This window comes from Protomyctophum bolini (assembly GCF_963924005.1).
Source record: "Protomyctophum bolini genome assembly, chromosome: 17".
NCBI lineage: Eukaryota > Metazoa > Chordata > Actinopteri > Myctophiformes > Myctophidae > Protomyctophum > Protomyctophum bolini.
The window spans coordinates 41,602,376-41,618,451 of record NC_137878.1 but is presented as its reverse complement, the minus strand read 5'-3'; the positions used below and the strand labels follow the sequence as shown (position 1 = coordinate 41,618,451).

The following is a 16,076-nucleotide window of genomic DNA, read 5'->3' as shown; positions in this document are numbered from 1 at the left end:
CCAGTCAGTGTGTGCAGTGGAGCGGTTGCACCAGCAGAGGGCAGTAGATGACAGCTCTTCCAGAATGCCGGTGGGCCTTCTCACTTCTCAACCTTTTCAGAACATATTTTAATATTTAAGGTGGGCACATGAATGTGCATAATATTCAGAGCATGATTACATGCATGCACGGACGGTGACGGACCCCCATAGGAGAAGATATGTGTTGTCTTTGTTGCTAGTAATAATAATAATAATAATACATTTTATTTATAACGCACTTTATATTTGAAACAGATCTGAAAGTGCTACAGATAAAAAAGTAAAATAAAAATAAGACTAAAACAGTTAAAAACAGGGCAGCTTAAGAGTCCGACTGGGCAAATGCCTTACTAAAAAGGAAAGTCTTTAGTCCCTTTTTAAAAACGTCCACAGACTGTGGTGCTCTCAGGTGGTCGGGGAGGGCGTTCCACAGCCGAGGGGCAGCTGAGCAGAAGGCCCGGTCCCCCCATGGTGCGGAGTTTGGTTCTTGGTTGTTTGAGAGTGTTAGATGTACCGGAGCGGAGGGAGTGGGTGGAGGCTGGGGGTTCAAGGAGTTCCGAGGAAGTTCCGAGGAATAGGATAGTATCGAGGAAGCGCAAGTTTTTATCGCGCAAGTTTTTCTCGCGCTTTCTCGGGAGCGCGAGTTTTTCTTGCGCAAGTTTTTCGCAAGTTTTTCGCAAGTTTTTCGTAAGTTTTTCTTGCAAGTTTTTCTTGCAAGTTTTTCTCGCGCAAGTACTTCTGATCATTTCTCATTTCTGATCATTTCTCATTTCTGATCATTTCTGTGATCATTTCTCATTTCTGATCATTTCTCATTTCTGATGATTTTTGATCATTTCTCATTCTGATCATTTCTGATCATGTCTGATTATTTCTCATTTCTGATCATTTCTCATTTCTGATCATTTCTCAGATTTTGTAGATTTTTTGTAGATTTTTTGTAGAGCTTGTAGATTTTTTGTAGATTTTTTGTAGAGCTTGTAGATTTTTTGTAGATTTTTTGTAGAGCTTGTAGATTTTTTGTAGATAGATTTGTATATGGCTCCTCCTCCTCCTGGACAATGGCCTCTGTGTGGTTGGCCGGTTGCATAAAGCTCCATGCAGGGCTGGACAGGTCAGGGTCCAAGTCCAGCCACCACCTCCTCACTGACTGACTGACTGACCGTAACCCCAAACCCACCGATAACCTCTGTATGATGACGCTCTGCTCTGCTCTCTCTCTGTGTGTGTGTGTGTGTGTGTGTGTGTGTGTGTGCGTGTGAGTGTGCGTGTGCGTGTGCATGTGCATGTGCATGTGCGTGTGTGTGTGCGTGCGTGCGTGCGTGTGTGTGGACAGTGGACACAGAAAGAAAGGCTTCCTTTGTGAACTGAATGAACTTGTTTTATATTTAGAAACTCTTCTTGGGTAAATAAAAGCGTATTACAAACTAATATAATTATATGGGATAAAAACAATGCACTGTTCAGCCTTCAGCTTCTTTCTTCCCCGGCCGTATTATATTTCTCCCCATAAAGGTTATTAACGGTAACCCATTTAGGCCTGACGTCGAAATTAAAAAAAAAAGTCTTAATTTCGACGTCAGGCCTGCTAAATGGGTTAAGGTTAAGGTTAAGGTTTTTCAGAAAAACTGTCATGAAGATTTAGAATCTAAATCATGACAGTTTTCTGAAAAACCTTTTCTGACTGTATCAGTGGCGCTCAATATTTCATATGTCAAGGACCCCAGAAATGATATGTGATATGATCTGCCCCCCCCCCCCCCCCCCCATCCCCTCGCCAGAAGCAAAGATTTGAGTTAAAATGTTCACTCTGTAATAATATATATTCAAATATTCAAAATATTTGAGGCACATGTTCACGATTTTTTCAAAAAATAGCAGACCTACAAGTTGATAGCGTATAGAAGCACACCGGCAAATATAGAAGCACAAAGTCCCTGGATGTCATTTAGCCTACATTTCAACACACATAGATATATATATAGCGCCCCTCACTTCACTGACTTTATTATACTGTCCACGTGTGACTTGCCAGTGAAGTGAGGGTGAACTGAGGTCAGAGATTAGACTGACTGTCAGAACATTGATGTAGAGAGAACGTATAGATATGAATTATTACTCCAGCATCTCTCCTTGGCTCTCCTCCACCAACCCCACTGTATACGCTCCCAGTCTGCAGGGCAGCTGGGGTCAGAACGTCTCCTCCACCAACCCCACTGTATACGCTCCCAGTCTGCAGGGCAGCTGGGGTCAGAACGTCTCCTCCACCAACCCACTGTATACGCTCCCAGTCTGCAGGGCAGCTGGGGTCAGAACGTCTCCTCCACCAACCCACTGTATACGCTCCCAGTCTGCAGGGCAGCTGGGGTCAGAACGTCTCCTCCACCAACCCACTGTATACGCTCCCAGTCTACAGGGCAGCTGGGGTCAGAACGTCTCCTCCACCAACCCCACTGTGTATGCTCCCAGTCTGCAGGGTAGCTGGGGTCAGAACGTCTCCTCCACCAACCCACTGTACGCTCCCAGTCTGCAGGGCAGCTGGGGTCAGGAGGACGGAGGTGTTTGGGCAGCAGACAGGTCAGGTGGGCAGTGTTGTTTTTGGCAGCAAACTTCTATTTTAGTTTTTAAGTCATAATATAGTCTTTGGAATGATTATTATTCATTTAGTTTTAAGGGCCTTCATGCAAACGTGAAGCGAGGAACGCATGCAGGCGTTTTTTGCTCGTTGGATCGACCACAGGTCTCCTCCAGGTCTGGATCAACCACAGGTTCTCATCCAGGGTCTGGATCAACCACAGGTCTCCTCCAGGTCTGGACCAACCACAGGTTCTCATCCAGGGTCTGGATCAACCACAGGTCTCCTCCAGGTCTGGATCAACCACAGGTTCTCATCCAGGGTCTGGATCAACCACAGGTCTCCTCCAGGTCTGGACCAACCACAGGTTCTCATCCAGGGTCTGGATCAACCACAGGTCTCCTCCAGGTCTGGACCAACCACAGGTCTCCTCCAGGTCTGGATCAACCACAGGTCTCCTCCAGGTCTGGACCAACCACAGGTCTCCTCCAGGTCTGGATCAACCACAGGTCTCCTCCAGGGTCTGGATCAACCACAGGTCTCCTCCAGGTCTGGATCAACCACAGGTCTCCTCCAGGTCTGGACCAACCACAGGTCTCCTCCAGGTCTGGATCAACCACAGGTCTCCTCCAGGTCTGGACCGACCACAGGTCTCCTCCAGGTCTGGATCAACCACAGGTCTCCTCCAGGTCTGTTGGAGAGGGTCTGGATCAACACAGGTTTTAGTCGACTACAGTTGATTTAGTGGACTAAAATGTATTTTAGTCCACTTGCCTCACAAGCTCACAGCATATATTGTACTTTTACTCAACATTGTAAGCTTGTAGATCTGCTATTTTCAGCATGCAACATCAAGTTGCGACAGGAGCAGGACTTCCCTATTGAGGGAAGGGATGCAGATTTGACGAATTGCAATAGCTGCATGGACACAAACTAAAGCAGAGCAGAGATACCATATTATGGCAGGAAGCACATTTGTGTTGCATTACATACATACATACTACATACATACATACATACATTACATGCAGCCACATTTGCATCAACTATCTCAAGTCAACATAATATTGTTCACATGCAACGAGAGAGAGAGACGAAGAGAGAGAGAAAGAGAGAGACGAAGAGAGAGAGAGAGAGAGAGAGAGAGAGAGAGAGAGAGAGAGAGAGAGAGAGAGAGAGAGAGACGAAGAGAGAGAGAGAGAGAGAGAGAGAGAGAGACGAAGAGAGAGAGAGAGAGAGAGAGAGAGAGAGAGAGAGAGAGACAGAGAGACATCTGACCCCGTTAAAGAGCTTTACTTTGTGACCACACACACACACACACACACACACACACACACACACACACACACACACGCACACACGCAGCACAGATCATGTTTGACAGACATGCAGCGGTCGTCATCATAATCATCATCATGTGGCCAGCCTGTCATGTTTAGGAAGCCACGCCCCCCCCCGCCCCCGCCCCGCCCCCCCCGCTGTGCTGTGACGGGGCACGCACGCACGCACGCACGCACACGCTGGCTGGCTGCACGGTCGGAGTGCAGTGTTGGAGGAAACACCGGCAAATATAGAAGCACAAAGTCCCTGGATGTCATTTAGCCTACATTTCAACACACACACACACACACTCACACACACACACACACACACACACACACACATACACTTACGCACACACACACACACACACAGAGGGCAGGACGAGTCGACATGCCGCAGCACCGTCTGTCTGTCTGTTGTAGTCTGTAGAACATGCACTGTGACCGAAGAGGCTGGAATACTAGGAATATAAACAGCTTTCACTAATAACCTGCAAGTATATATATTTATTAGAGAGAGAGAGAGAGAGAGAGAGAGAGAGAGAGGCAGAGAGAGGCAGAGCGGTGTGTCGTGCATGCCGACACGGTTGGAAAGCTCCACCACCAGGCGGTGATCAGTGCTCCTTCTCCCCGGCGTGTCTCTCCCTGTTTTCGGATTAATCATCGCAGGACTCCCCGGTGTGTGGGACCACCACCACCACCAGCCAGCCAGGCGGTGATCAGTGCTCCTGCTCCCCGGTGTGTCTCTCTCTGTCTTCGGGTCACATCCTCCAGAGGACTCCGGAACCGGGACGGGACTCCCGGATCTTTTGGAAGTATAGCAGAGCCAAACAAACAGCTGAGCTGTCCGCGGTGGGAACTAAAGTAGTTACATTTACTCCGTAAGTACCGAATTTAAGTACCATTTTCGAGGTACTTTTCTCTTTCAATGTTTTTTATTTGATTTTCAGTTATTGACATAATAGATCACATTGACGTAGGCCTACATAAAACAAAAACAAAACAAAAGACAGAATCAACAACATGCCAGCAAATAGTACAGAAAGGTACTTTTAATACTTTTACTGGACTAGAGTAGCCTACTTCCAAATATTGAATGCTTAATGCTTTTATATACTACATCTGAGCCTATAAATTAAACATTGCACTTTTTAATTGCTCCTCCACTGCACTTATTTGGCAGCTTTAGTTACTTTGTAGATTTGTGATTTCAAAATATACATAAACCTGCACTTCAGCCCTACATTTTGTCATTTAAAAATAGCAGATCTACAAGCCCACAGCACCTTTTTAATGAGTTGAAAATGGAGGACACTGCTTTTTCTGGTTTTATCCTCTGCAGTTGTTGTGTTGATCTGCTTTAACTGCACTGCACTGTACTGTACTGTAACTTAACATTTGTGTTGATCTGCCTTCCTTCAACTGTAGCCTACAAAAAAAATCATTTTTTTCCTTTTCTTTTGTGTGTGTGAAATGGGACATTTTCTGCGTAATGAGTAGGCTACTCTTACTTTTGGTATTTTTATTCAAGTCATTATTTACTTGTAAGTTGTAGCTAGTATTTCTATATTGCAGTAGGCTATTGATACTTTTAAGTAAAAAATCACACCCTTGTGAAGTGAGGGGCACTGAGTTATCTCATGTTGATTAGGTGATGTAATGGTAATGGTGATGTAAAACAAACAGTGTCAAAACAAACATTATATTGTTCTAATGGCATTTAATGTTTGTGTTAGGGACAAGATGACCTTCCCTTCATTGGTGTTTTTTAAACAAACACTCTCACTTCTTTTTCTGGTTTTATCCTCTGCAGTTGTTGTGTTGATCTGCTTTCCTTCTACTGTACTGTACTGCACTGCACTGCACTGCACTGTACTGTAACTTAACAGTTGTGTTGATCTGCCTTCGTTCAACTGTACTAAAAAATATGTTTTTCCTTTTCTTTTGTGTGTGTGAGAAATGGGATTATGGGACATTTCTGCGTAATGAGTAGGCGACTCTTACTTTTGGTATTCGAGTCATTTTTTACTTGTAAGTTGTAACAGTAGTATTTCTATATTGCAGTAGGCTATTGAAGTAAAACAATCACACCCTTGTGAAGCGAGGGGCGCTGAGTTTAACTCATGTTGATTAGGTGATGTAATGGTGATGTAAAACAAACATTATATTATAATGGCATTTAATGTTTGTGTTAGGGACAAGATGACGTAAAGTTTCCCTTCATTGTCAATGGCGTTTTTAAAGCAAACATTGAACTAAAAACAAACAGATTTCACAAACAGATATCACAAACAGAAGTCTCACTTTAAATAGTGGTCTCCGATTGGTCACCCACAACTCTGGGCTGAGCGGACTGTAAGTGCCTGACCAATCTGACCAATCAGACCAATCTGAGTAATCAGACCAATCAGACCAATCTGCCTAGACATTTTTTGACAGGTGCTTGAAAAGCGCCTGGACTACATTTGCACCCCACCACTACTGACGACCGTAAAGACCACTAAAAACCACCTAGTCATGACTGTTGCCTCCTAGCGACCTTACTAGCGACCTACTCATGATTGGCTAGCCTCTAGCGACCTACTCATGATTGGCTAGCCTCTTAGCAACCTTACTAGCGACCTACTCAATTCAATTCAATTCAATTCAAAGGGCTGTCCGCGGTGGGAACTAAAGTAGTTACATTTACTCCGTAAGTACCGAACTTAAGTACCATTTTCGAGGTACTTTTCTCTTTCAATGTTTTTTATTTGATTTTCAGTTATTGACATAATAGATCACATTGACGTAGCCTACATAAAACAAAAACAAGACAAAAGACAGAATCAACAACATGCCAGCAAATAGTACAGAAAGGTACTTTTAATACTTTTACTGGACTAGAGTAGCCTACTTCCAAATATTGAATGCTTAATGCTTTTATATACTACATCTGAGCCTATAAATTAAACATTGCACTTTTTAATTGCTCCTCCACTGCACTTATTTGGCAGCTTTAGTTACTTTGTAGATTTGTGATTTCAAAATATACATAAACCTGCACTTCAGCCCTACATTTTGTCATTTACAAAAAGCAGATCTACAAGCCCACAGCACCTTTTTAATGAGTTGAAAATGGAGGACACTGCATGATCCCTCTCACTGCTTTTTCTGGTTTTATCCTCTGCAGTTGTTGTGTTGATCTGCTTTAATTGTACTGTACTGTACTGCACTGCACTGCACTGTACTGTACTGTACTGTACTGTACTGTAACTTAACATTTGTGTTGATCTGCCTTCCTTCAACTGTAGCCTACAAAAAATAATTTTCCTTTTCTTTTGTGTGTGTGAAATGGGACATTTCTGCGTAATGAGTATTTTTATTCAAGTCATTATTTACTTGTAAGTTGTAACAGTAGTATTTCTATATTGCAGTATAGGCTATTGATACTTTTAAGTAAAAAATCACAAATTGTGAAGCGAGGGGCACTGAGTTATCTCATGTTGATTAGGTGATGTAATGGTAATGGTGATGTAAAACAAACAGTGTCAAAACAAACATTATATTGTTATAATGGCATTTAATGTTTGTGTTAGGGACAAGATGACGTTCCCTTCATTGGTGTTTTTTAAACAAACACTCTCACTTATTTTTCTGGTTTTATCCTCTGCAGTTGTTGTGTTGATCTGCTTTCCTTCTACTGTACTGTACTGCACTGCACTGCACTGTACTGTACTGTAACTTAACAGTTGTGTTGATCTGCCTTCGTTCAACTGTACTAAAAAATATGTTTTTCCTTTTCTTTTGTGTGTGTGAGAAATGGGATTATGGGACATTTCTGCGTAATGAGTAGGCGACTCTTACTTTTGGTATTCGAGTCATTTTTTACTTGTAAGTTGTAACAGTAGTATTTCTATATTGCAGTAGGCTATTGAAGTAAAACAATCACACCCTTGTGAAGCGAGGGGCGCTGAGTTTAACTCATGTTGATTAGGTGATGTAATGGTGATGTAAAACAAACATTATATTATGGCATTTAATGTTTGTGTTAGGGACAAGATGACGTAAAGTTTCCCTTCATTGTCAATGGCGTTTTTAAAGCAAACATTGAACTAAAAACAAACAGATTTCACAAACAGATTTCACAAACAGAAGTCTCACTTTAAATAGTGGTCTCCGATTGGTCACCCACAACTCTGGGCTGAGCGGACTGTAAGTGCCTGACCAATCTGACCAATCAGACCAATCTGAGTAATCAGACCAATCAGACCAATCTGCCTAGACATTTTTTGACAGGTGCTTGAAAAGCGCCTGGACTACATTTGCACCCCACCACTACTGACGACCGTAAAGACCACTAAAAACCACCTAGTCATGACTGTTGCCTCCTAGCGACCTTACTAGCGACCTACTCATGATTGGCTAGCCTCTAGCGACCTACTCATGATTGGCTAGCCTCTTAGCAACCTTACTAGCGACCTACTCAATTCAATTCAATTCAAAGGGCTTTATTGGCATGAGTCCATGAGAAAACATACGTTTACATTAATGCCAAAGCAGAAAGAACAATACAACAATACAGCAATACAATCAAAACAAAAATTATGTACATTTGAAGGTCAGAATCTTCAATAGATCAACTTCTATGTACCAAGATCACTCGATGCAGGTATAGTGCAGGAATATACACAATGATTAGTCTTTAGGGTGGTTGTGTTCCATTTGATATCCTTCTCCTATCACAGCAACTCACAAATCTTGCTGCTGTGTTTTTGCACATTGTTGTACTTCGCCCAGCAGATATGGGAGTTTTTTGTCATTGGTCATGTTTTCAAAATCTCCGTGTGTGTGGTTGTAATCTGTGGGAAGTATATATGTGTCTCTGATGTCTTGGTACAATGGACAGATGGTTAGGAAGTGTAGCTCGGTTTCCACTTCGTTTAGTGTGCAGTGGGTGCATAGTCTGTCTTCTCTCGGGATACAGGTCTGCCTATGACGGCCTTTCTCGATCGCGAGACTGTGCTCACTGAGTCTGTACCTAGTTAAGATTTGTCTTTGTTTTGGGTCTGTCACGGTGCTCAGGTATTCTGCCACTGTGTATTCTCTGTTTAGGGCCAGATAGCATTCTAGTTTACTCTGCTTTTGTGTTGCTTCTTTCCAATCTGTCAGATAGTTTTCCCTTTGCCGTTTTATAATTTGGTTTAGTCCAATGGGTTTTCTATCTCGTGGCTCTGTTTGTGTTTTTGCCCGGAGTTCCAGGGCCAGCTGGCTGAGGGGGCATCTCTCTAGAGTTTCACTGTGTGTGAGTGCCTTGTTATGGAGTGCATCTAGGTCACTTTATTTTAGGTGGTTGTAGAACTTAAGTGCTCTCTTTTTAATTTTGATTATGAGTGGGTATCGTCCTAATTCTGCCCTGCATGCATTATTTGGTGTTTTTCGCTGGGTACCGAGAATGAATTTGCAGAATTCTGTGTGTAGGGTCTCGGTTTGGTGTTTATCCCATTTTTCCAGGTCATGGTTTGCTAATGGTCCCCAGATCTCGCAACCATAGAGGGAAATTGGTTCTATCACCGAGTCCAGTATTTTAAGCCAGGTTTTATTTGGGATGTCTATTTTGATGTTTCTTTTGATGGCATAGAATGCCCTTCTTGCCTTGTCTCTCAGGTCCTTTACAGCTTGGTTGTAGTTCCCTGTGCTGCTGATGTTTAGGCCAAGGTAGGTATATTTTTTAGTTTGTTCTAGTGGGATTGTATTTAGGAAAAAATTGTGGTTTTGGCGGCTGGGCCTTTTTTGAAATATCATGATTTTAGTCTTGGTTAGGTTCACTGTCAGGGCCCGTGTCTGGGAGAATTTGTGTAGGAGATCAAGTTGCTGCTGTAGTCCTTCCTTGGTTGGGGACAGCAGCAGCAGGTCATCTGCGTAAAGTAAGCATTTGATTTCTGTGTTTGCCGAGGGGATCCTACTCATGATTGGCTAGCTTCCTAGCGGCCTTACTAGCGACCTACTCATGATTGGCTAGCTTCCTAGCAGCCTTACTAGCGACCTACTCATGATTGGCTATAGCCTCCAGCGAGTCAACCAACAAAATTAACCAATGAAAAGGGCTTGTTGCACCTGGCAGTTGTGACTGAGAGTCATTCTTGTTTTTGAGGGGCGCTATAGCTCTCCTATGTCCAGCTTTGAGGGTTTGTGTGAACACAAACATTGAAGACGAAAGTGAGGACCCAAATTGTGATCGGCCGGATCTGAGATGATGTATGCTGATAAGTGGTAAATAAATGGTGCATTTATATAGCGCCTTTATCCAAGGCGCTTTACATAGATTGTGCATTACATTCACCCATTCACACACCGATGGCAGCGGAAACCATGCAAGGCACCAACTAGCACACCGGGAGCAATTAGGGGTTCAGTGTCTTGCTCAAGGACACTTCGACAGTAACTCTGGGGGAGCCCACAGGGTTCGAACTGGCAACCTTGCGGTTCCCATCCAGGCACTCTACCCCTGAGCCACCGCCGCCACCGTGCGCCCCTCACTTCTTCCTGTGGCAGGCTCGTGTAGTTTCCAGGCTAACGCCCCCCCCCCTCTCTGCAGTTCACCCTCCCAACCATGGGGGGCAACCTGGGCTGCCACCGCTCCATCCCGCGAGACCCCAGCGACTTCTGCCACCAGCACCACCAGCAGCAGCAGCGCCGCCGCGGCAAGAGGAAGCAGAGGAAGTTCAGCGCGGCGTGCAACTTCTCCCACATCCTGGTGAACCAGGAGCGCCTGAACATCAACCTGGCCACCGAGGAGGAGCTGATGACCCTGCCGGGGGTCAACCGCGCCGTGGCCGTGAGCATCGTCCAGTACCGCGACTGCATCGGGGGATTCAAGAAGGTGAGGACGGGACGGGACAGGACAGGACAGGACAGGACAGGCCAACAGGGGGCAGTGTTGTTGTTGTTGTTGTTGTTGTTGTTGTTGTTGTTGTCTTTGGCAGCACGTTTTGGGTTTTGGTCGTATAGTCTCTTGAATAGTTTTCATTTAGTTTTGGTCACGTTTTAGTCGACTAAATGTCATGAGATTTCAGTCGACTAAATCTACGGTTGATTTAGTCGACTAAAATGTATTCTGGAGGGCCTTGATGCCGTCGTAATGACTGTTTTTTTTTTTCACTTGCTGAAAATAGCAGATCTACAAGCTATCTGCTATTTTCAGCATGCAACCAAGTGTAAAATGACTTTTACTGGATCTCTTGTCCACTAGTCCCTTCCTGACATTTTACTTTAGTTTTCATTTAGTTTCTATGTAGTTTTTGTCAGTGAAAAAAGGTAGTCGAACATTTTCGTCTTCGTTTTAGTCGACAAAATCAACACTGGCCACGGGGCCAACATTTTCAAACGTTTGCATTTGGGAATTATGCATTCCCCATGGACATTTCAAAAACGTATTTATTTAAAGACCTTTATAAGCGTCGTACGAAGCCAACTGGAGTTGTGAGAAACCATGACAACAAACGCAATATTTTGGACCAAACAAATAATTACAAAGAATAAAAACTACAAAACAAGTGTGCCCAAAAACATTGTGTTTACCGTCATGATATGTCACAACTCAAGTTGTCTGTGTGTCCGCGTGGCGTAAACTTCTTTAAATAAATACTTTCTGAAAAGTCTATGAGTAAAATGAACCGGGAATAATTCTTCTCCGGGTCTCTCTCTCTCGGGGGGGGGGGGGGGGGGGGCGGGACTGCGACGCTCTATTATGTTAACTTATTTCCCCCTTTTCTGTCGTTCCGCCTCCGACCACTAGGTGGAGGACCTGGCGCTGGTGAGCGGCGTGGGAGCCACCAAGCTGGAGGCAATCAAGCTGGAGATCTGCGTGTCGAGTCGGACCAGCTCGTCACAACACAGCCCCTCCTCCTTACGCAGGGTGAGTACAGCCCCTCCTCCTTACGCAGGGTGAGTACAGCCCCTCCTCCTTACGCAGGGTGAGTACAGCCCCTCCTCCTTACGCAGGGTGAGTACAGCCCCTCCTCCTCACGCAGGGTGAGTACAGCCCCTCCTCCTCACGCAGGGTGAGTACAGCCCCTCCTCCTTACGCAGGGTGAGTACAGCCCCTCCTCCTTACGCAGGGTGAGTACAGCCCCTCCTCCTTACGCAGGGTGAGTACAGCCCCTCCTCCTCACGCAGGGTGAGTACAGCCCCTCCTCCTTACGCAGGGTGAGTACAGCCCCTCCTCCTTACGCAGGGTGAGTACAGCCCCTCCTCCTTACGCAGGGTGAGTACAGCCCCTCCTCCTTACGAAGGGTGAGTACAGCCCCTCCTCCTTACGCAGGGTGAGTACAGCCCCTCCTCCTTACGCAGGGTGAGTACAGCCCCTCCTCCTTACGCAGGGTGAGTACAGCCCCTCCTCCTTACGCAGGGTGAGTACAGCCCCTCCTCCTTACGCAGGGTGAGTACAGCCCCTCCTCCTTACGAAGGGTGAGTACAGCCCCTCCTCCTTACGCAGGGTGAGTACAGCCCCTCCTCCTTACGCAGGGTGAGTACAGCCCCTCCTCCTTACGCAGGGTGAGTACAGCCCCTCCTCCTTACGCAGGGTGAGTCACAGCCCCTCCTCCTTACGCAGGGTGAGTACAGCCCCTCCTCCTTACGCAGGGTGAGTACAGCCCCTCCTCCTCACGCAGGGTGAGTACAGCCCCTCCTCCTCACGCAGGGTGAGTACAGCCCCTCCTCCTTACGCAGGGTGAGTACAGCCCCTCCTCCTTACGCAGGGTGAGTCACAGCCCCTCCTCCTTACGCAGGGTGAGTACAGCCCCTCCTCCTTACGCAGGGTGAGTCACAGCCCCTCCTCCTTACGCAGGGTGAGTACAGCCCCTCCTCCTTACGCAGGGTGAGTACAGCCCCTCCTCCTCACGCAGGGTGAGTACAGCCCCTCCTCCTTACGCAGGGTGAGTACAGCCCCTCCTCCTCACGCAGGGTGAGTACAGCCCCTCCTCCTCACGCAGGGTGAGTACAGCCCCTCCTCCTTACGCAGGGTGAGTACAGCCCCTCCTCCTTACGCAGGGTGAGTACAGCCCCTCCTCCTTACGCAGGGTGAGTACAGCCCCTCCTCCTCACGCAGGGTGAGTACAGCCCCTCCTCCTTACGCAGGGTGAGTACAGCCCCTCCTCCTTACGCAGGGTGAGTACAGCCCCTCCTCCTTACGCAGGGTGAGTACAGCCCCTCCTCCTTACGAAGGGTGAGTACAGCCCCTCCTCCTTACGCAGGGTGAGTACAGCCCCTCCTCCTTACGCAGGGTGAGTACAGCCCCTCCTCCTTACGCAGGGTGAGTACAGCCCCTCCTCCTTACGCAGGGTGAGTACAGCCCCTCCTCCTTACGCAGGGTGAGTACAGCCCCTCCTCCTTACGAAGGGTGAGTACAGCCCCTCCTCCTTACGCAGGGTGAGTACAGCCCCTCCTCCTTACGCAGGGTGAGTACAGCCCCTCCTCCTTACGCAGGGTGAGTACAGCCCCTCCTCCTTACGCAGGGTGAGTCACAGCCCCTCCTCCTTACGCAGGGTGAGTACAGCCCCTCCTCCTTACGCAGGGTGAGTACAGCCCCTCCTCCTCACGCAGGGTGAGTACAGCCCCTCCTCCTCACGCAGGGTGAGTACAGCCCCTCCTCCTTACGCAGGGTGAGTACAGCCCCTCCTCCTTACGCAGGGTGAGTCACAGCCCCTCCTCCTTACGCAGGGTGAGTACAGCCCCTCCTCCTTACGCAGGGTGAGTCACAGCCCCTCCTCCTTACGCAGGGTGAGTACAGCCCCTCCTCCTTACGCAGGGTGAGTACAGCCCCTCCTCCTCACGCAGGGTGAGTACAGCCCCTCCTCCTTACGCAGGGTGAGTACAGCCCCTCCTCCTTACGCAGGGTGAGTACAGCCCCTCCTCCTTACGCAGGGTGAGTACAGCCCCTCCTCCTTACGCAGGGTGAGTACAGCCCCTCCTCCTTACGCAGGGTGAGTACAGCCCCTCCTCCTTACGCAGGGTGAGTACAGCCCCTCCCCCTCCTTACGCAGGGTGAGTACAGCCCCTCCCCCTCCTTACGCAGGGTGAGTACAGCCCCTCCTCCTTACGCAGGGTGAGTACAGCCCCTCCTCCTCACGCAGGGTGAGTACAGCCCCTCCTCCTTACGCAGGGTGAGTACAGCCCCTCCTCCTTACGCAGGGTGAGTCACAGCACAGCCCCTCCCCCTCCTTACGCAGGGTGAGTCACAGCCCCTCCTCCTTACGATGGGTGAGTAGGGTGAGTCCTACCTCTGTGACTGTCTAGATCTGTCCCAAACCTTCCTACCTCTAAGACTGTCTAGATATACAAACTACCTCTGTGACTGTCTAGATATGTCCCAAACCTTCCTACCTCTGCGACTGTCTAGATATGTCCCAAAAAATGTGCCTAAAAAATGAAAAAACACAGTGAAGCAGCTTTCTGCTTCTACGGGCCGACGGTGTGGAACAAACTCCCACTGTACCTTCGACAGGCAGCCTCTGTAGTTTAACAAACTCCCACTGTACCTTCGACAGGCAGCCTCTGTAGTTTAACAAACTCCCACTGTACCTTCGACAGGCAGCCTCTGTAGTTTAACAAACTCCCACTGTACCGTCGACAGGCAGCCTCTGTAGTTTAACAAACTCCCACTGTACCTTCGACAGGCAGCCTCTGTAGTTTAACAAACTCCCACTGTACCTTCGACAGGCAGCCTCTGTAGTTTAACAAACTCCCGCTGTACCTTCGACAGGCAGCCTCTGTAGTTTAACAAACTCCCACTGTACCTTCGACAGGCAGCCTCTGTAGTTTAACAAACTCCCACTGTACCTTCGACAGGCAGCCTCTGTATAGTTTAACAAACTCCCACTGTACCTTCGACAGGCAGCCTCTGTATAGTTTAACAAACTCCCACTGTACCTTCGACAGGCAGCCTCTGTAGTTTAACAAACTCCCACTGTACCTTCGACAGGCAGCCTCTGTAGTTTAACAAACTCCCACTGTACCTTCGACAGGCAGCCTCTGTAGTTTAACAAACTCCCACTGTACCTTCGACAGGCAGCCTCTGTAGACACTTTTGAAGCGCAGCTCAAGACCCGGTACTTCTTTCTTCTTCTTTTTGAAAAATCCTGAAAATGTGGCGCAAATCTTTGAATATATATTATTTTAAACATTTGCTTCTTGGGGGGGGGGGGGGGGGGGGTTCCTGAAACAACGTATTTTCAGATTTTCAATTTTTTCAATTACGTAATAAATTCTGGGGGTCGTTGACATGAAATAGTTTGAGCACCACTGACATAGAACCACTGTCATAGAACCACTGTCATAGAACCACTGACATAGAACCACTGTCATAGAACCACTGTCATAGAACCACTGACATAGAACCACTGACATAGAACCACTGACACATAGAACCACTGACACATAGAACCACTGACATATAGAACCACTGACATAGAACCACTGACATAGAACCACTGTCATATAGAACCACTGACATAGAACCACTGACATAGAACCACTGTCATATAGAACCACTGTCATATAGAACCACTGACATAGAACCACTGACATAGAACCACTGACATAGAACCACTGTCATATAGAACCACTGACATAGAACCACTGACATAGAACCACTGTCATATAGAACCACTGACATAGAACCACTGACATAGAACCACTGTCATATAGAACCACTGACATAGAACCACTGTCATAGAACCACTGTCATATAGAACCACTGACATAGAACCACTGACATAGAACCACTGTCATATAGAACCACTGACATAGAACCACTGACATAGAACCACTGACATAGAACCACTGACATAGAACCACTGTCATATAGAACCACTGACATAGAACCACTGACATAGAACCACTGACATAGAACCACTGACACATAGAACCACTGACATAGAACCACTGTCATATAGAACCACTGACATAGAACCACTGACATAGAACCACTGTCATATAGAACCACTGACATAGAACCACTGACATAGAACCACTGACATAGAAACATGGGTTTTTTTTCAGAAAACTGTCAGGATTTAGAAGACTTTAGTAGAATCGATCTCAGATCTAAATGGGTTAATGTTGTTTAACCCACTTTGGGCAGGAACCCCTTTTGGTGTTTGGTGCATCATGTTATGCTTTAG

General features: G+C 46.8%; 1 protein-coding gene across 1 annotated transcript in view; it reads left to right on the top strand.

Annotated features, from left to right (window-relative positions):
* The first annotated feature begins 4,449 nt into the window (after positions 1-4,449).
* Positions 4,450-16,076, top strand: part of eepd1 (endonuclease/exonuclease/phosphatase family domain containing 1) — a 59,844-nt gene continuing 48,217 nt past the window's right edge. The window contains exons 1-3 of the mRNA XM_080787283.1: positions 4,450-4,799; positions 10,493-10,777; positions 11,693-11,812. Coding sequence (XP_080643409.1) covers positions 10,508-10,777; positions 11,693-11,812 — 390 coding nt within the window. The 5' untranslated portion in view covers positions 4,450-4,799; positions 10,493-10,507. The remainder of the gene's footprint in view (positions 4,800-10,492; positions 10,778-11,692; positions 11,813-16,076) is intronic.